Source organism: Thamnophis elegans, chromosome 6 (genome assembly GCF_009769535.1).
Source record: "Thamnophis elegans isolate rThaEle1 chromosome 6, rThaEle1.pri, whole genome shotgun sequence".
NCBI classification, from domain to species: Eukaryota; Metazoa; Chordata; class Lepidosauria; order Squamata; family Colubridae; genus Thamnophis; species Thamnophis elegans.
In genome coordinates this window covers 32,125,994-32,147,121 of record NC_045546.1, presented here as the reverse complement: position 1 = coordinate 32,147,121, position 21,128 = coordinate 32,125,994, and the positions used below count along the sequence as shown (strand labels likewise).

The window sequence follows — 21,128 nt, the reverse complement described above, 5'->3', positions numbered from 1 at the left end:
AGGGATAATGATAGCTGTGATCCATTTTCAATAGAAAATGTGTTAATACATATAATATGTAAGAAACACTTTGAGAGGCAGGGAACAGATGCTGCCTGGGGAACCATCATGTAGGAGAGTATGATACACCTACTTAATGGGTGAACAATATGATTCAGAAGGGACCTTCCTTATCTTCTCAGGCTGTGAAAGAGACAGCAGCAGATTTGTATTTTTACAGTTATAAGAGTTGTTAATGTAGCCTTACATAAAGTGGAATCAGCTGTTCTGGTTATGTTTCCTGTTCTGGTTTACCTGGGTGGGCTGATATGCATACAGCTTCTCTCAAAAACAGATCAGAAACTTTGAAATTAAATGTTGGGTACCTCAGGTTTCCCCAGGTTACATTCTATTGTGTCAATTGCATTGGCTACCAGTTTTCTTGCTGATGCAATTCAAAGTGGTGTTTATTACTTAAAGCTTTAATGGCACAAGAGTAGGTTACTTGCAGAACTGCCTCTCATTTGATAATACCTGTCTGTCCTACTAGACTGAATAGGATGGGCATGTTCCATGTCCCTTCTCTGAAATACTGCCATCTAGTAGGAGCTATGAAGCATTCCTTTTCCAAAGCTGTTACTACTTTATGGAACACCTTCCCCCAGGTGTTCCAGAAGACCCCCATCCTTTTTGTTTTCCAGGTCAACAGTGAAGTGGGGGCCATGGGGTAGTTGTTAAGATACCCTGGGACGATGAAAAGAAGTAGAAAGAGGAGTTTTTGTTTTTTTCTTACTGTTTTCATGCTTTTTGTATTGTTGCTATAAGACTCCCACAGTTTTAACTATAATATGGATGGCCATAGAAATCTTTTAAATAAATTAATAGTAAACAAACTTTCTTAAAACAAGATATATTTAAGCAATTGTTATGGTTCGTGGAAAGAAGTGCTAAATTTTAAGCTTCAAAATAGGTATGGCAGAAAAGAAAAGAATACAGTACATAGGTAAAGATCATTAGATACATACAAAACCTGGATCTCTCGCATGCCAAATCGAAGTGCAAGGAGACAGGCACAAGATAAATGGAATAACACTAATACTGAAAAGCAGTTCCAGGACAGAGTGGGGAAATTTTACCAAGGACTGAAACTCTGGGGTATGCTGTAATTGACAAGCACATTCAACATTGTGAAAATACACTTTTAAAAATATCTGTTCAATAAAAGATAGATGCTAAAGACAGTATGAATTTGTCACATACTTTATAGTTACCATATGGGTTTTTCTCCCTTCAATAATTTGGCTCATCTAATTGATCTCCATTAATTTCATGTGTTTTTATACAACAGATAAAAATAATAGTTTTAATAAACCAATATAATATTTGATCCTTGGGCTTGAATTAGAAAAAGAAAAAAGTGTTGAACAGGGACATCTGAATAGAATTCAAGAAAAATGTTATGTGCATAATGCTCTAAACCAGGAGTGTCAAACTGGCAGCCCATGAGCCAGATGTGTCACGTGCAGGCCACACTCACCCCAGCTCTGCAAAGGGAAAAACATCACAATGTCACGTAACGACAATGTGACACAGCAGGTTTGACACCCATGGTCTAAACAAAAACCAACACTCATAAGCCCTTCTGAACAACCCATGAAGATATCTTGCCTTACCAGCATACTGATGTAATTCACTGTAAGTGTGCCATGGTAACATCACCTTAACTTACAAACAATTAAAATAAGCTATTTATTATCTAATCAAAATGTTAAGACAACACATAACAACAGCATTCTATTTCCATTACAAGAAGTTTACTGCTCGCTGAACACTGAGAGTCCTACGCTCCTGTTAATATCTGTTACGAAAGGCATTTTAATTTATTTAATTTGCTTGAGTTTTTCTGCCAAAGCCTTGGCTATAATCATCACTCAAGTATCTGTCATTTTTACTGATATACGCAAAGAAAAGAACAAAGTTACACAATGTTTACTACAGCATTTTTCAGCTGCTATAACAGGAATTGCTTCAAATGTGTTCTTATGTGAAAAATATTTCAACACAATCCGGGGAGTTGGAGACTTAGTTTTCTTTAGAAAGATAGGTATAACATTTACTAAACAGACTTCTCTGCAACTGATCGAATAATGATTTGAAAGTTTTTATTCAATTGCATTGTGAAGGTTACAATTTATATGTTATCTAATTTTTAACAAGTGGATCTAATTTAGTACTTAATTTTATTAGCAAAACCAATTCAAGAAAGTCAGCTAGATTTTCACCTAGCAGTTTAATATGGCAAACCAGAATGTCATCTGCTTTACATACATTTAGGTAGTGTTTCCAATGGGACAAATATTACACTAGAAAGCCAATACAATTTAAAGCAGGAAACAAGATTCATTTGGTCATTTATCCCAGAAAATTAAAGAGCAAAGGTGATACCATACAATATTTTGCCTTTCAATATTTTTTAAATATCAATTAAAGAAGCTTCTTGTCTGTACAGGTGGAACAGCATCAGCAGCTGCTTGGATTTACCTGGGGCTCTTTAAAAGCATAGTTTCCTTATCGATAACCAGGACCTGGCTGAGTATAGCCCTGGCCAAATGGAGGACGACTGCGTGCATAAGGATTAGGGCCACTTGGAGGAGGAGTCATAGTAGTTCCGGGAGGTGGGGTGAAACCAGGTCTTGGCTGGTAGGTGCTGGGCTGGCTAGGAGCTATTCCAGGTTGCGATGCTGGAGTTACATTATAATTAGCAGATTGGGAGGCCTGAGTTGTAAAATTTTGTGGAGCATAAGTGCCTGTTTGATACTGCTGAGGAGGCTGAGCTGGCAGCTGTGTAGCTGGGCCAGAAAAGCCAGGAGCTGGAGCCTGGGAAGCTTGCTGAGTGTATCCTTGGAACTGCTGTGCTTGTTGAGGAGCAGTCTGTTGGCTGTAGCCTGCTAAGAGATCCAATTAAAACAAAGACTAAGATGAAAGTAGAACTTGCTTCTTTATATTAGTATTATTTACTTTATATTGAATTTTACATGAAGTAAAAGACAAATAAAAACAGAAAAGAAAAAGGGGCAACAAAAAAGACAGTTATACAGTTATAAAATATAACAACTTCCGATCTTCTATTCAACAGATATTGATAGCCTATCACCTCCCCTTCCCTTTTATCTCTTCCAGAAATCCCTTTAACCCTATGGTAAGTTCTCATCTTTTTTATTATAAAATCTACAAATTGTTGATTTGTTTTATTCTTTGTTTAGCAAAATTCCCATAAAAGGTTCCCAGCCTTTTCAAAAAGCATTTGACTAAACAGGGAAGTTTCGCATTTCTGCCAATTCTAACAGTTTTATGATTCGTTCCTCCATTTTGAAAATTTCAATACTCTTCCATCTTTGTGCATGCCATTGTATACAACTGCCATTACCATATTCAAAATGAATTTGTGTATGTGTTCGTGCATGCACAAATGTGTATGCATATTCTGAAACAGTTATCAAATTTAAGTACAGCTGTTGAAAAAATGAATTCAGAGTTCTACAATCGTAAATATATATGAACATAGTGTTCTGTATGCAGGGAACAGTTTCACATAGCTGTATTCTAAAAGTTGATTTGTGTAAGTGAACAAAATACTTTAATATCCAGCACCATCAAAAATACAGTTCATACACTTCAACAAAGCATGTGTGTGAGGGGCGGGGGGGGGGGGAAATCTATATAAACCATTTTAAAAAGTGATGAGGTGGTAGACAAGGTGAAACTGTATGAATTTATTTATTATGCATAATAAAATTATATAAACAAAATATAGTATATTGCACATATTTTGATATGTGAAAGGTCTCTTTAGAACAGATGAACATTTTAAAGAAATGTGGACCAAATGGGAAACATGTTTTGTTTCAAGCTTGTAACAAAATAGTCCCATTCAAAATGTTCCATAGGAGAGGCCAATGTATGCTCCATCAGAACAAAACCTATAAATGACTTTGAGTGTTTTGTTCCAACCACAAAATGCTATTTTGGGAACATATTTTTGTTCTGCACTCATAACATCAATAATAATCCATTAAAAAGTGAGAAGTGCCCGTTTCAACATTGTTTCTAAAACCAGATTGCTGAAAACATCTGAGTTCAAAATGGCCAAGTTCCAAGTCAAAAATTTTAGAGTTCAAAATGCTTAGCACCTCCATAATTATCAGTATGTCTGCATGTAGATCCCAGCGTGAAACAATCAATACACATCTGAATGCAAAAGATATCTCCAGATATCATTTTCACAAATACAAAAATGTAGACAGGAGTGTATATATTCTTAATTCTGTGTGTTCAGTTATATCACAAATAACTTTCAAAGACAAATTCACTGGTAATGTGAAACAAAATCTGGAAGGGAATGGGAGACTAAGAACTCCATTTATTTCTTGCATAAAACACACCTGAAGCTACTTGCAATGAAACCTCTCCAATGTCTGGAATCCTGTTAGCATTAAATACCAGATACATAATAATTATTAAAAACACAGGATCCTTAAGAGAAAGCAATGACTAAAATAAACTTTGAAGTCAATTTTGAACTCACCTGAATTTACTTTGAAACAATCAAGAGCACAACTAAACAATTTTGATTGAACTAAGCTGACCTACAACGAATGATGATACTAAGAAGTAAAGACTATCATCTGTAATGTACCCATATATAAATATTACGCAGAAAACTGAATGGTTTCTCTGTAATGCATCACAAAACTAATTTCCATACACAGAAAGAACTGTTGGTAATTATATTAACAGCTGCTAAAACTCAGGAGGCATTTATTTTGTATGTCTGTAGGAGTTGGGCCTCAGATTTTGTTTTGGCAGATTCATCCTAAACAAAATGCTCAAGGGAAATGTAAGCATTCAGATACAACTTTTCTTCTAGAAGTCATCTGATTTATTGGGCATTTGAAAATACTGGACCAGTTTCACTGCAACTGCAGGGTTCTAGATTATTTTCTAGAGGCAATCTGCAATCTGGTGGAATGAGCAAGCAAAACATAAGCATTGGGCATTTTCTACTGATTTTATTTTTTATGTTAAACTCAATTATCATAATAATGCATTCCATCTGATTTTTCAAACAGTTGTACAATATCCCCTTTAAAAACGAGGGCACTGAAATATGCATGATATAAATCATATATAAACTATTAAAGCAATCAGCTCTGAGCAATGGTAGCATTCAGTTGCTACATAGGAATATATATATTATCACTCCAAAACAGCTCTAAACGTATCTAAAAGTACTTGAGAATGGGAAGAGCTTTAAAAGTACTTGTGCCTTAATAACCCATTCCTGCTTTATTTTTATTTTAAAAACTAAACTACAAAGAAGTAGTCAAGTAGTTACAAAATTTTTTAGCAATGCTGAAGAACCTGCCACCTTCTTACCTTGATATTGTACACCATATTGTGGTTGAGGTTGAGCTTGTGGCTGTTGAGGATATCCAGCCTGTTGTGGATACTGTTGATACATTTGGCCTACCGATTTAAAATTTTTACAACTTTAGTATATTGCTTGCTTTATCTTTGCCTTAATCTTTCTCATATATTGTTCTCTTAAAATAAGAATTTAAAAACAAATAAAGAATTAATTTACAGATAGTTTTCAGCTTATAACTATTTGTGTAGCAATTGTTCAAAGTTACAATGTCACTGCAAAACGTGACTTACAACTAGTTCTCATATTTACAACTGTTGCAGCTTCCCATGGTCATATGATCAAAATGTGAGTGCTTGGCAAAGTTGCAGTGCCCTGGGGACATGTGATTGCCATTTGTGACCTTTCCAAACAGCTTCCTCTAAAGTCTGATTCACTCAACAACCACTTGATTTACTTAACTGTACTGATTCATTTAGCACCCGTGGTAAAGAAATTCATAAAATTAGATGCAGCTCACTTTACAGCCTTGCTTAGCAATAGAAATTCTGTTCCTTATTGTGCTTTTAAGAACTACCTATAACTGATAATTTTCTAGGGCCAAATGTAAGGTAGCAAGAATGTATATTTTCTCCTCCAAACAATTTTCCAATGAGAAATATACAGGTGAAACTCGAAAAATTAGAATATCGTGCAAAAGTTCATTTATTTCAGGGGCCCAAACCAAGTACTGAGTAAATATGCATGCTTATACTTTTCAGAGGTCCAATATTGTTCTATGTATAATCCTTGTTTTATTGATTGCATGTAATATTCTAATTTTCTGAGATTGTGGATGTGGGGTTTTCATGAGCTATAAGCCATAATCATCACAATTATGACAAATCATGGCTTGAACTATCTTGCTTTGCATGTAATGAGTCTTATCTCATATACAATATACCTTTTAAGCTGCATTACTGAAATAAATGAACTTTTGCACGATATTCTAATTTTTCCAGTTTCACTTGTATATGTATATATGCTATCAGAATATAGTTGCCTTGTGGCAGTAAATAAAAATTGATTTAGGGAAGGATAGCAACCAATTATATGCAAAACACTTTGGGATAAAACTTTTACTTTATCAACAGGGGAGTATGCTTCCTTCTCTCAATCCGCAGGACCACTATCACTGCCTGCATGTGGAAAGAATACCTACCAAGAGGAAGATAACAACTATCACAGAAGAGCCTGCATAAACACACACTGCTTTGGAAAGGCAATTTTATGTGCATATATTTAGGTCAGAACTAATATTGGAATTTTCTTTCATATGTACCAAATGTCTGTGAAATAAACCAGATATTTTAAAATGATAATATTTCTAACTATTTATTTAGAAAACTTAACCAGTACTTCTAGTAATAGTGCTTCATTTTTAAGCCCCTATGCTAATCCTTCAAATAGCCTTTATGCGTTCATTTTAGAGAACTCTTTATTATGACTCAGCATTAGTGCACCATCTAGTGCTAGGTTACACAATCCCCCCCCCTTTTTTTAAATTGTACATTATGCATGTTTCCTGTATTTGGTGAATTAAAACAGTTAAAAACCATATGTTAGCGTATAAAGCACTTTAGAGTAATATAAAACAACACTCTCAATTCCAAGAAACAGAATTACATTTTGACAGTGAAAAAAATGAAGCAGCAATGACTAAACATAAATGTATCCAGAAGTGAACAAATGTGGTTTGAAAACGAAGATTAAAAAAAAACAAGTCAAAAATATCACAAGATATAAATGCTTGAGAGAAATCTAAAGGTAAGGCACACAGTCATGGAAGTAAGAGTAACAAGTCCAAGAACAGTTAAATAAAGCTGCAAACAGCCAAAAGTGGTGTGGAACTGCAGGAGCAAACATCATAAACTGTATCACACTGTGAGATACGAAAGGGCAAATATGTTCACCGGGAGTAGAGTAATCATGAATGAATTGCTTACCATCCATTTGACCAGTTTGGGGCTGAGAGCCTCCATATGATGGTTGCTGTGGTGGAACACACGGTGGATGAGCTGCAGAGGATGCAGAAGTGATGCTGTCAGGCGTTCCTGAACGTTCCTCCACAGGGGCACTGGGTGGCCCTGGAAAAGAAAATATTTTGAAAAGAAAATAATGAACAATAATCCGCTATACCTTCTGGAATCCAATGATCTTACTTTCATAATAAAGATGGGATGCAAATAAATAAACAGCCTACACTAAGATGGCTGCAGAACGTTAATTCAATTAATTCTCTGTGTCAGAAATGCATAGCTTTCTAGTCAGCCTTCGAATGGATGTCTAGATTCCTACTTCAAAAAATGGTGAGCCACAATGAAACCATTGAAATAAAATTTAATTTCACATAATTTTAGTCTCTTTTCAATCAAATTAATTAAATATAGGTAATATTACTTTCTATGCAACTTTCCCTTCTCTCACTTAGAAATCGCTACTTGATTACTACTTTTGGAGGGTTTCTGGAAATTATACCCAGGGTTTTCAGGTCATGGAAATGTGTTTTGTTACATTTTTGCTGAAAACCAGCAATTACTTCATTTTCAGAAAAAAATGCTACATCATGAATAATTGATTTGCTTAACAAATGTGGCATCTGCTTATCAATTGTGATGTTCACTTAAGGGCTGCCATAAGAAAAGTTATAAAATTGGGAACATAATACATATTTCAATACAGAGAAATATTATTTTAAATAATGCAAATAATCTCTCCAATACTAGGCAAATACGCTATTAGTTTCCAAATTAGCAATTTCTGTACACCTGGCAGTACCTTTGCTCTAAACCACATTTTTAAATTCATTTTTAAATTTAAGTGCTGCCATGTTATATCTGCTTTAAAATGCTGCCATCTGCTGTTTGCTTATATTACTTTTTGAAACTCAAATAGTATTACTGACTTGCTACTAACCAAAGTAATTTTCTCATCTGTTTTGACCATTAGCTTAGTCAAAAATAACTATGATGAGTTTCACAATTATTCATAGTAGTACCAACTCCAACTGATATTAATTTCCTAAAATGTACCTTATAATGCTGAATTAATTACTGTTACAGATAGATTCTGGAGTACATCAAAAGAAGCAGATTCTAAACTTCATATTCAGATATTATACTAAAAGATTTAACTGATATTGAAGTTAGCTGGAACTTATTTTTAACAGTCTATTCCAAGCTAATTAAGTTGAATCCAATTAACTTCACAGCACACAGCAAAATGTTATGAATCCAATCCATTAAATCAATGTTGCAACTTTATCATTTCACTAAACTTCAGGGATATTTCTGCAACAAGTTGTCATGTGTATCTACTATGCAATAGCAATCTCTGTCATTTCAAAAACACCACATTAATAGTTGACATGCAAAAAAAAAGATAGGATTTTCTTCTACAGACTGGATTTATCTTTTTTTTATTCCTTATTGTGTTTTTTTAACTATTGATCTTCAGGTGTGAGATTAATATATTGTCACTGTTGCTGTTCAGAAATTCAGTATACATATATTCCCAATATACAGACTTCCCAGATTTTTAAAGTCAGATTTATGTAAACCAAGGTAATCCCTGAGTATGTTATTAACAGCTGTTATGAACTGATTGTGACTGCCTACTAAAACATCACTTTCCATTACTTCAAATTCGATCAATGTGAACCGATAAATGTTTATCTGCACAGGCATAGTTATGCCCCTAGTAAACTAATACAGTAATAAATTGTTGGCCAAGTCTGTCTCTTCTGCATTTATATCACAAGTTTTCACTGAAATATCAAGATTTCTTATACTCTACTCATCTCAGTTTTATCTCAACAACTATCTTCTGATGTGATTTAGGCTGAGAGAGAATAATGGACCCAAAACCATGCAGTAAGCAAGGTGGAAACTTGAATCTAGTTGCCTCCAGTTTAAGTGCAACAATTGGTCACAGGTAGTCCTCAACCTATGACCACAACTGAATCCAAAATGTCTGTTGCTAAGCGAGACAGCTGTTGAGTTTTGTCCCATTTTACCATCTTTCTTGCCAGAATTGTTAAGTGAATCACAAATAATAATATAGTTGTTAAGTGAGTCTGGTTTCCCCCTTGACTTTTCTTGTCAGAAAGTTGCAAAAGATAATCCCAGGACACAGCACCTGTCATAAATACATGCCAGTTGCCAAGCATTTGATTTTTGATCACGTGATCACGGGGATGCTGTAATGTTTGCTAAGTGTGAAAATTAGTCACTAAGTCACTTTTTTTCAGTGCCATTGCAACTTTGAACAGTCACTAAATAAATGGTGGCTAAGATGAGGACTACCTGTATGATGGTTCAAATGTATACTTGGTGGTCTACTTAAGAGATATTGGTTGTACTGAATTCAAGTTGGAAAGAGGTATCATATTTTTCGCACTTTAAGATGCACCTGACCATAAGACGCACTCAGGTTAGAGGAGGAAAATGGATAATGACAAAGACAGAAGAGGTGGGGTTCAGCACTGTAAAAGGACCCCGCCACCGCGTCTGTATTTTTCATCCCATAAGATGCACAGACATTTCCATCCACTTTGCGGGGGTACATCTTATGGAGTAAAAAATACCGTATATTAGATAAAAGACTCTAAAAGGGGGGGTATGGAATTACTCCCATTGGGGGAGTAAACATAATGCAAAAATTTGAAATCTGAAATGTCTTCATGTACAAGTAGTTGTCGCTTAACAACCACAAGTAGGATGGAATCTTGGTTGTTAAGCAAGATGTCACATGAATACTGAACTCAGCAACCTCAATTCCAGCACTCCTAGTTGCAGTTGTTAAGCAAACACACCAAACTAAAATCTTTATCTCCCTTTGTCTTTTTGCCATCTCTCCCTATCAGGGAGGTGGCAGTAGCTTCAACCTTCCCTACTAGCTTCCCCATTGGCTTGGAAGCCAGTAGAGGGGATTGCAAATGCTTTCAAATAGCATCATGAGGTGCTTGGCAAGCAGGCAGCCAAGCACTCAGACTGCAAGCACATGGCTATGGTGTGTGTGCATGCGTGCGTGCGTGCGAGAGAGAAAAAGAGAGAGAGAGAGTTGTTGATTGTAAGCTTTGTGATGGTCAGAAGTACTTTATAGGCGCATAAAGCACTCTTTCCAAGGCTGTTGTTAAACTGAATGGTTGTTAAGCACCTGGCCCTTAATTGAAGACTACCTGTACCATCTATAAAATTGCCATATACCTGGTCAATTCTGAAAGAGAGTACTTCAGCAACAGTTTCAATAAAATATATATTCTTACCCGACACCTGATCATCTGTCAGCCCAAATGCTGACAAGACATTTTTGTTGATTTCATCTTGATTTTTTAATGGATCAAAAGCAGACATACTTGCTGCTATAACTTGAGTAGATGGCTTGACAGTTGAATCGGCACTAGCAGGCTTGTGTTCCCTACCCTCTGCAACATCTGCAACAGAGATGGAAATTTTCAGAACCTGAGATTAGGGTAGCACTTAACACTGTTAGGTAACAAGCCTAAACTTTACAGACTTAAAGCAATTACAGCACTGCACAAAAGGTTGCAAGCTCAAACCTGCAAATCCAAAATATTTCAATTGGACCTTATCAGAAATGATTCCATGTTGGTAAAAGCATTTAGTCCTCACCTAAAACACATAATTCAAACCAATTTTGCAGTCAGAATACTTCTGTTAAGAAAGGAAAGGCCACTTAATGTAGTGTTTAATGGGCTGGTTTAAAAACCAGGAGATTGTGCCTTCTAGTCCCACCTCAAGCACGAAAGCCATCTAGGTGATCTTGGTTATTTACTATCCTGCAGCCCAACCCACCTCACAGGGCTCTTGTAAGAATAGGAAGAGGCATATATGTTTGTCACCTTGGTACTTATTTAAAAAAATCATAAAGACAGCATAAAATAAAACCAAATGGATGAAAGTATTATAGGTTGCATTGGGAGAGTTTAGGGATTGTGTTTTTCTGTTTCTGTTTTTCTGTTATTGTTTTGTTGTGATTAGGGGGCACTCGGAGCTCTCATTTTAAGATAGGCAGTCATATAAATATTTTAAATAAACTAAATGGCAAATAAGGCTGGAACAGGATATTTAGGGAACAGAGCATTTCCACCCTGGAATGTTTGCATATTCTAGACAAGCATAGCTTATGAGAAGGGATATCCATATCAATCCATTTTTAAGTAACAGTTATCAACTCACCATTTTCAGGCAGACTAGTAGAAAGTCCTGGCTCAGCAGGAGGTTCTAAGCAATCCAATAAACGATTCACTTTGTTGCGAAGCTCTATCAGTTCTCGGCGAAGGTATTTTACCTGATTTGATTCTAGCGGTCTTGGCTGCCCATTAACTATAAAAGAGATACCACACTAGTAAGTTTTCACAAGATATAAGACAAAAGAGTCTTAAGATTTTATAACTTGTACATAATGTGTATTAACGTCTCCAGAACAAATGATATGTAGCATCTATGTTCTGAACAGTTACATAAATTCTTGGGAATGAAGGAAAACTTATTGCCAAAGAAAATTGGGGGAAAAAAGTATCAAGCAACTTTTAACAATATTTTTACTTACCAAACAGTGTCAGTTTCAGGATTCTACTGCACTGAATTGCAAAGGAAAGATCTGAACTATCAAAGATTGTTATAAGATCGCCATCTGTTAATTAAGGAGAACGAGGAATCAGATACAACTTCCAAAAAAAACCAAACCCTCACATATCAGTGTCAGTCATTTAAAAATCTATTTCCAAAAAATAGCAAGCAGCTGGGAGAAGGCAAGAATCAAATAAAACCTGGCAGCACAGGTAGAGTTGAAGTGCTGTCAAAACTTGTTCCAAGGCTTTACTCTGTATTCTGCAAGTAAGGGGGGGGGGGGGGCTTTGATATCATAAAGATTCTTTCTGATATATAGAGTTTTAAAAAGTTCCTGGCCAATGAAGCCTGCAAGCTTGCTTCCTCTGCTAACATGAGTGAGGCAAACCAATCTCATTGACATGAGATGGTCCCTCAGGTAATTTGGACCAATGCCATGAAGGGGTTTAAAGGTGATTGCCAACATCTTGACTTGACTTGACAGAAGTAAACAGGCACCCAGTGCAGCTCACAGAGAAGTTGTGTTTCATAGTCCATTCTTGGGCCCCAAAAGTTCCAGCACCACTGCACTCTGCACCAGCTATAGATTCTGAATGCTCTTCACAGGTAGTCCCATGTAGAACTTTTGCAGTAGTCCAAACATGAGATGACTATATCTTATGACATAGGGCAGACATTAAGTTTATATAGCACTGATGCCAAAATTAACACTAAATGTGCAAGTGGAAGTAATTAAAAGATATTCACAGCAAACTTTGCTAATTGGTACCTGGGGTAAGGCTGTGCTATAATCATAATAATGCTCCAAGATGCAATTATTGCCAGTCAATAACTAACAAGAAGTGCCACTAAACTTATCCAAGGTGCAACATTACAAAATGCAACCACTCAGCTTATGCCATTTAACTGAGCTGTTCCTAGGTTGAAAATAATTTGAAAGAAGTATTTTGGCTCCACTACAAGAGGAATATCTCTCTGCCATTTATTGAAGTATATAGTTTTTCAGGCTTCTATGTAAATTCTGAAAAAGGATGTAGCTATTCTAATAATCACAATAAATGGAATGCTTTAATTATTCCATGGAAACAGCTGCTTTTTTCAATTACATGAAAACTATAAACAAAGGTGTCTGTTTTAATTACTAAAAATTCTTCATTTGCAAGAGCTGTAAAGCATTTGAGTCATTTATGAAATGTATAAGCTATATTAATGTTCCAACAAAAAGCAGAAAATGTTTGTTTTTTCCTCTAGTTACAGTGTTAAACAAAAGAGGAAGTTTGGATAATATATAGCTGAGAAATACTATCTGAGGCTTTCCATTCAGATTGAAAATTATGAAAACTAAATACATATACATAGATCAGAATTTATATTTACTGCATCAACTGTTGTCTCTTCAGGGATTCACATAATATCACTCTCTGCTAATTGTAGCAAGGTAGGACTATATAAATCACCAATTGAGAATGCAGTAAGTGTCTTCATCACTGCCCAAAAGATTTCACAAGGACAGGTTATATTTCCAAGCTGTTTCTTTCATTCAACTGCCTTTCCAATACAAGTTCACTCCACTGGATAAATTTCATATCATAAATCCTTTCCCATGTCACTAGTTCCTAAATTTTAGTTCTGCATTCTTCATACTTTACCCAACACTTGCATCATTTGAAGGCAAACAACCATTTTAGACTGGTTTCAAACATGTGGCCAATGGTCCAACACAGAAGATAAAACAAAGGAGGAGATACATATACAAGTGTTATTGTACAAAACATTACTTCCTATAGAAAATATGTTGCAATTTGGTCATACTATCATATAGTAACTATACAATGTAAGATTCAATGTAACTAAGAAAGATCTAATTATTCTGATATTGTTCTATGCTTTGGAATTCCATAGCTTTGCATGCACTAGAAAAAATGTGTTCCAAAGCAAAAGCTGAAGACTTCCATTAAGGTTTTTCATTATTAGACAACATTAGAAAGTGGAAGGTAAATAAAATCCTACCTTCATCCTTATATTTTACTGTAACTTCATCGTTGCTCAGCAGTTTCCCCCTGAAAACTCTCTGCATCATCAGCACCAACTCATCATAGGTGATATCCTCATTGTGAATTGGAATTCTCCTAATATCATCACCCAGCTGAGCTTTAATTATAAGCTTTCCACTCAAATCCAGTTGGCCGTTCATAGTTACTACAGGTCTTCTTACAGAAATATAAAAATGGATTAGTAACATGAATATCTATCAATTTAACCAAAATACAAAGTAGGCTCATGGCTGGTATTTTTCTCCTTCTCTCCCCCTCCCCCTCCAATCTTTCTCTCTGCATTACTAATAGGGATATCTCATGCCCTGGTGTTTCAGTAGCTTTGTAAAATTATGAAGGAAAGTTAGATTCCTTTCAAAGTGACCCAAACTGAATTTGTGATTTACATTTTGAAGAATTGTCAACATTAAAAAAAATACTCCTCTATTTGGTATGTTAGGAAATAAATAAATCTTTTAAAACCTAATTTCAAAAATGCAGTCACAGGAAAAAGTGTGAAATTATGGGACAATTGCAGATTTGTCAACCATGAATAGCATAACAAAGTACATTATTGACTACAAGAGTGACACAGGCACAAGATATCCATTGTCAGCATTTAAAACTTCCCATTAAAAAAAATATTTAAAAAGAGTAAGAAATGTCATGGGGAGATTCTTATTTTGCAAGATCTCTGAAGTCATAACATGAAAGCTCACAATTTTTGCGTTAATTCTCATGAAGGAACAAGAGATTTTTGATGATTAATTGGGGTCTGTGTATGTGTGATGAAAACAATGTTTCAATTACTTTAAATAACATTGGCTATTTGGAGCCCAATTTACAAATGACATTTCATCATAATAAAGAGGAATCACTCTAACTTCATACTTTATACTTTGATAAATTCTATAAAAATATCAAATGTATAAATTACCTGTTTTGCACTAGTTCCCAAAAGAATGATTCTTTTTACTTTCAGCTGGATGTCAAATGCCCCGCCATACAGTGCTGATTACCAAAATAGACAGTAGTGTACAATACCTGCAACAGAACATTGTTAGGTTTTATCATCTCTCAAAAGAGCAATATCATTCATATGCAACATATGTTTACATTCTCAAAATATAACCCTGAATCTACACCGATTTCACTAATCCTTAACTTGTATTATTGCCAAAATATCCTGCTTTTAAGTATTCCATTAAGAATAAGTCAGGACTGTAAACCATATAACTCAGTTACTATTTCATATTTTCTATTTCATCAAGCCAAGGTAGAAGGCAGTTTAGAAAGAACAGATCAGATTACTTGGTCGCCAAAAGGCTATACATAGTTCAAAACTACAAAACATTCAGTTCTATAATTCTAGAGTCAAAAACTGAATCTTGCTAGGAGGATTAATGGTTGGAAAGAATGCCTGCAAATGAATATCTAAACAGTTATAATCCCTGTGTTCCCATGTGAAACACGTTTTCATATTTAATATTATCACTCAATTGTCAAAAACACAAATGTTTTTTTATAAATATCAGGTTTTTTATCAATTCAAACCCATATTCAAATAACTTGTATAATAGCATATTGACAGCCCTTCCTCCCAAAGCATACAGAACATTCCCTAATTCTCCATCGGATGTACAGTATTTATTTCCTTCCAGTACTAAAAAGTCCAGACATAGGAACAAAATTCTGAATGAATTTTGCTATGTTGGAGGACAGGAAATACAGAGGATCTTAGTCAGCAGATAACATACAGTATGAGGAACAATACATCCAAGAGCTGTTGAATATATTGTATTGCATTATCTTGATTTAGTGTTTGATTAAATGAAAGTATTATACACATTGGGGCAGGGAGAGAGGGAGAATAAGCAATTTGTTTCAATGCTTACTATTTAATTATTAATAAAATTTATATGGTTGCCCAATTCACTCTCGGTGACACCAGGCTGCTTACAAAGATAAAACCCAGTACACAAACCAATAAACCCCCAGTCCCGTAGCAACAACAATCAAACCAGCTGCTTGTTGGGCTCAATGCATTATAAAATAAATATTGTATAATGCAGTGACAAGCATAACCCAACAAAATTGTTTGATGCAAACAAGAAAGAGGCTATCATCTACTGCTATTTAGATGAACTGAAGAAAAGCTTAAATCCAATTGAGAATTTTTAATGAATTCTTTATTGGTTAATATGCATATTTTAAGTTGGAGCAAGAACTGTGATGCAATGTTACAGCCCCAATAATATAATTTCTGACTTGATGTGTCAGAGAAATAGAAATCTTTCAGATATTCAGGAATCATTTCCTACTTCGGATCTAATCTTCTCAATCATTTGTATATAAAATACAGTTAACCTATAAAATGTATTAGTTTTTTATCTTGGCAAAACACCAACATTATTACTATTCTCATATCTTTAAAAGATCCAAACATAAACAACATTTTGAAATAGTTTCCCCAAATGTGCTTTTAAAATACTATATTATTTGTTTACTGACTACAGACTCTTCTACATTTCTCCTGCTTTATCTTTTTGTTTGTAATCTAACAATTATACTGTAGAACAGGAAAGTATAAATGAATTAATCTATAGTGGCATACAGTAATTTTAAAAATTAATTATCCATTTCAGAGTCATCATTAAAAGATATTCCATAACAAACCTACCAATATTTAAGATGCCATAAAACTTACTATCTCTGCTGTATCAAATTAACTAATGGTCTGGAATCTTTATATTGTTGCTCTAAATGTCATTAGTGAGTTTTAATTTGTAATCAAGAGATGGCCAAAATCTTACAAGTGAACTACTTGTGAATTTATATTAAGCTTCCAATGCAATTTTCATCAAAGACAGATAATTTGGGACTATATGTTGACCTAAAATCCTATATTCGCTTATCTAAGAATAAGTCTCATTGAAATCAGGAACTGCCTATTTCCAGACATGTAAGACTTGAACTGTACATATGTTAAGGAATTATATGTAGTCATCAACCTATGACCCTATGACCATAATTGAGACCAGAATTTCTTTTGTTAAGATAGGCAGTTAAGTGAGCTGTACCCAATTTTATGACATACATACGTACAAGAGAGAGAGACAGACAGACAGACAGACTCACTCCAGACTGCAGAGAAGAGCATCAAAGACAATTAGGAGACTAAAAGCTAAAAAGGTATTAAGTTTGCAAGAACTGGGAATGTCTACTTTAATGAAAAGAAGGACTAGTGGTGACATGATAGCAGTCCAATATCTAAGGAGCTGCGTATATGTATATGTGTGTGTGTGTATGTAGGTATGTGTGTGTTTGTATGTAGGTGTATGTATGTATGTAGGTAGGTAGGTAAGATAGGTAAGTAAAATAGGTAGGTAGGTAGGTAGATAAGATAGGAAGATAGGTAGGAAGGAAGGAAGGAAGGAAGGAAGGAAGGAAGGAAGGAAGGTAGGTAGGTAGGTAGGTAGGTAGGTAGGTAGGTAGGTAGGTAGGTAGATAGATAGATAGATAGATAGATAGATAGATAGATAGATAGATAATCTTGAATGACCTTGGCTACAATCTTCCCTTCCTCCAAGTAACGATCCTTTGTAGCTTTTTAAATCGGGCATCACTAGGAGAACCAGTGTTTTTCATAGCCCAGTCTATGGGCTACAAACTGCCCATTGTAAAGTTTCCAGCATCGGACGGGGGGGGGGGGGGGAGAGGGAATGCCCAACCCCTCAAAAAAAAAGCAGCTTTCCAAGCAAAGACCTTTTTCCCTTAAAGGTGACGCCCCTAATGCGCTGCGACGCATAAGTTTCCCCCGTTTGGTTGCAAGAGGCCGATGAGGGTGCTCGCCTTTGGGCCAGAAACGCTGAAAGGGAAGCGAGCGCAGGAAGTGACAGCAGCTGACCGGCGCTCAGCTACCTTCTTCCTTTTCACCAGACAAATGGAAGGGCGAAGTCTCGACCGGGCTTCCCTCCTTCTTCCCCTCACGATCCTCCGGCCGGTTACTCACGCCGCCGCCGCCGCCCCCCCACATAAGCACATAAGGAACAGCTCGGCCGCGCCCATTCAAAATAAGGCCACTGTGCCCTGGCCGCCTCGATTTTGGTTCTTCTAGTACCAGGAGGCCACGGGCAGCGGCTCTCTCAGCTACTCAGGCGGCCAAACCCGGCCTAAGGTCCCGGCTACTCACCGCCGCCGCCGTACGTGGCAAAGTGGATCTGCCAAGGTGGTCACGGCCCCGCCCTCAGCCCAAATCCCCGCGCATGCGCACCGCTCTCGCGACCCGACAGCTGGTACCTGGCCTGGAAACGCTTCGTCACAGGAAAACGGAGCTGCGCAGGCGGAAGAAGAGTCGCCGGGGGAAGTCGTAATACGTATCTCGAAATCTTCGGCGCGTTTTTTTTTCTTCCCTAACTGGAGCAAGATTTTTGTGATACAATTGATCGCCGGAAAGAATTTCTTGTGGATTAGTGAAATGAATACTTTTTGTCAAACAAAATCGATAACATTTGCAGTGAGCAGTGTTCAGTGTCAATGTTGACCCTTTGCGTTAAACCACATTTTACTTGGATTTAGTCATTTAGGGCGGTACGCGAATGCATGTTCAGTGGAAGGTTGCTTTTAGATTCTGCCATGAAATCATTGAAATTCGATGAAACTGAAACAAAACAAATATGCTCTCCTGCTCCTAAGAACTGAATTCTGCATAATGGACACTGATTCTTCTCTCGCAGTTACTTTGGTGTGACGTAATTGTCATGTAATTTAAATTACAAAATTCTCTCCCTGCTATTTATTCTAATTTTTACATTTTTGAACCGCCCAGTTTCCTCAAAGAGGGAGGATGCCATCTTGTTAACATGCCAGTCTTAATACACTTGGCATTGCCTTCTTTCTCATAAAAGTATCAGCAGAAATTCAGCAATAGCAGGGATCTTTTGCCTTGTCTTTTTTCTGCAATATCCTACAAAATTGTGCTATACCTTACAGCAATGTATTCTAGGAAGCAGCTCCAGGTGGAAGTTCAGCGGAGGGCCCTTTTTATGATGGTTCCGTACTGATGAATTCATTTTTCACAAAGATTTTACAGTAAATAAAATTCTACCACTTGACCTTAAGGACAGGTGACTTCATGCACATAGCCAAGAAGTTTTTTCCTGACAAATTGGGGGTGCAACTTGGCTGCACCTTAGTGAATTCAAGACCATTGTGATAAGCAAGTAGAACAGATTTAGATAAAAGAGCTATGGTATATCCACAATAAATAAAAGGAAAGGACACATTTTGGGGCTTGTGAACAGTTTAGTTAACTGAAATCTTAAAAAGAACTGAATTGTAAAGTATATTGTATAATAAAAAATATCCTTGTAATTAAGCCTCTTGTACAATAGATTTCCAGTCTAAGATCTTTATTGCTTTTAGAATGATCAAAGCTAGCAATGTTTTGTCATGATTACAAGCCATTGGTTTTATTTTAACCTTGTCTGATTTGTTTTATTGCCAGAAGGTTTTCATACACTAGACTCAAGATTAAGTAACTGACAAGCAGGGAAATATTTCAGGTTTTTAGCCAGGCTATGAGTCTTCTTATTTACTTGCCAGTTAAAAAATACAGAGACTATTTTAATATTTATGCACATCTATATTTCACAAAAGTTAATCTATAGGAGAAACAGGTTTTTCACATACTTAGCATTTTCTTCTGAAATCTTTGACCTGTGATTTACATTTTTACTGTTGGAGTACCTACTATCTTGATGTAACCTGTTCTAAAGAAGAAACAAAGTTCATACTGTGTGGAAGATCAAAGTTCACAAAGTTGTATCCTGGAGAGATGGTTTTAATTATGCTGCTGAATTTAATAGTATTCCAAGGAGCAACACAGGTGGCTGAATAATCTTGTGTGTTGTGCTAAATAACCAATAAACTCACTGGTTTCAAGGGAGGTGACGATGCGAATATTGATGTATTATGAACTGGATCCATAGATCATATTTAGGCTTGGTTTGTATGACATTTATGATGGATTAGATTCACACAACAGTTGGTAATTGGGTTCTTTTATTATTAGCTTTTTATTCCTATCTGTTACTTTTATAAGTGACTCAAGGCAATACCAACAACATACATAATTCTATTTCCCCCACAGCAAAACTCTGTGAAATGAGTTGTGCTAAGAAAGAATGACTCACCCATCTTTCTGGCTTTATGCCTAAGTCAGGACTCAAACTCACAGTGGCCTGGTTTCTAGGCTAACACATTAACCAGACATGTTAAACTCACCCCATGATGCAATTAGATCTGGCCCACAGGGCTGTCCTAGAAACAGTGAGGGTCCTGCCCCTGCCACCTTGGTCCCTCCGTGTACGCCTCACTTTGGCCAGCCTCACAGAAGTGATTGCATTCGAAAACAATTCAAAATGCAATTTTGAATTGATAAATTTTATAAAAAGAGAAAAATGAAAAGAGAGGGAGAAAAGGAAATGAAAGGCAGTGGAGAGAGAAGATAACAGGACCGGAGGGGAGGAGAGGAGAGCTTCCAATTTTGTTAGAACAGCTATACATGCATTTAGCGCATATTTAACCCTCTCTCGAAAGTTACATCATAATTTCCTTCTTTTATTTGCTGCCTTTTCTAATCAAAATCCATAAATCACTAGTAGCTGAAATTCAACAAATGAAGGAACTGAATTGGGTAAGACTGGTAAATCTGATCAAAGACACGTATTTCTTCTCAAGTTTCTTCTTTTTCTAGAGAGGATTGCTGGAGACAATTTGTTAAAAGGGATAAATCCCTAAAAATGTCGATGGACTGGATAATTATGCAAGAGCAACCTGAGGCTATACTTCCAGTGTCTTGCTAAATGGAGCAAGGTTGATGGCTACTTGGGCAAAGGCCTTTTTCACTAGTGACATTGAATTAATGGATAATCACACTAAATGACTGTTTCAGTGTTGAATTGTGGTTTTCTGATATTAAGATATCATTCAGGCATTTTAGTATACTATGGGAAAAGTTACAAATATAGGGTTTTTTTGTTTTCTTTATTGCTATAA

The 21,128-nt window shown here is 36.0% G+C and overlaps 1 protein-coding gene across 5 annotated transcripts; it reads right to left on the bottom strand.

The window, feature by feature from the left end:
- Window positions 1-1,838: 1,838 nt before the first annotated feature.
- TFG (trafficking from ER to golgi regulator) lies at window positions 1,839-18,360 on the bottom strand. 5 transcript variants are annotated; one of them, XM_032219480.1, is made up of 9 exons: window positions 18,262-18,360; window positions 15,007-15,113; window positions 14,047-14,246; window positions 12,017-12,100; window positions 11,644-11,790; window positions 10,710-10,877; window positions 7,390-7,530; window positions 5,416-5,505; window positions 1,839-2,927 (listed from the first exon to the last, which is right to left on the bottom strand). In XM_032219480.1, the coding sequence occupies exons 3-9, from the start codon at window positions 14,228-14,230 to the stop codon at window positions 2,548-2,550; spliced, it is 1,194 nt and encodes a 397-aa protein (XP_032075371.1). In that variant the 5' UTR covers window positions 14,231-14,246; window positions 15,007-15,113; window positions 18,262-18,360; the 3' UTR covers window positions 1,839-2,547. The 5 variants fall into 5 exon arrangements, with proteins under 5 accessions (XP_032075371.1, XP_032075369.1, XP_032075372.1 ...); XM_032219478.1 differs by having other exon boundaries at window positions 14,047-14,243; XM_032219481.1 differs by having other exon boundaries at window positions 1,839-2,924; window positions 14,047-14,243.
- Window positions 18,361-21,128: the final 2,768 nt, after the last annotated feature.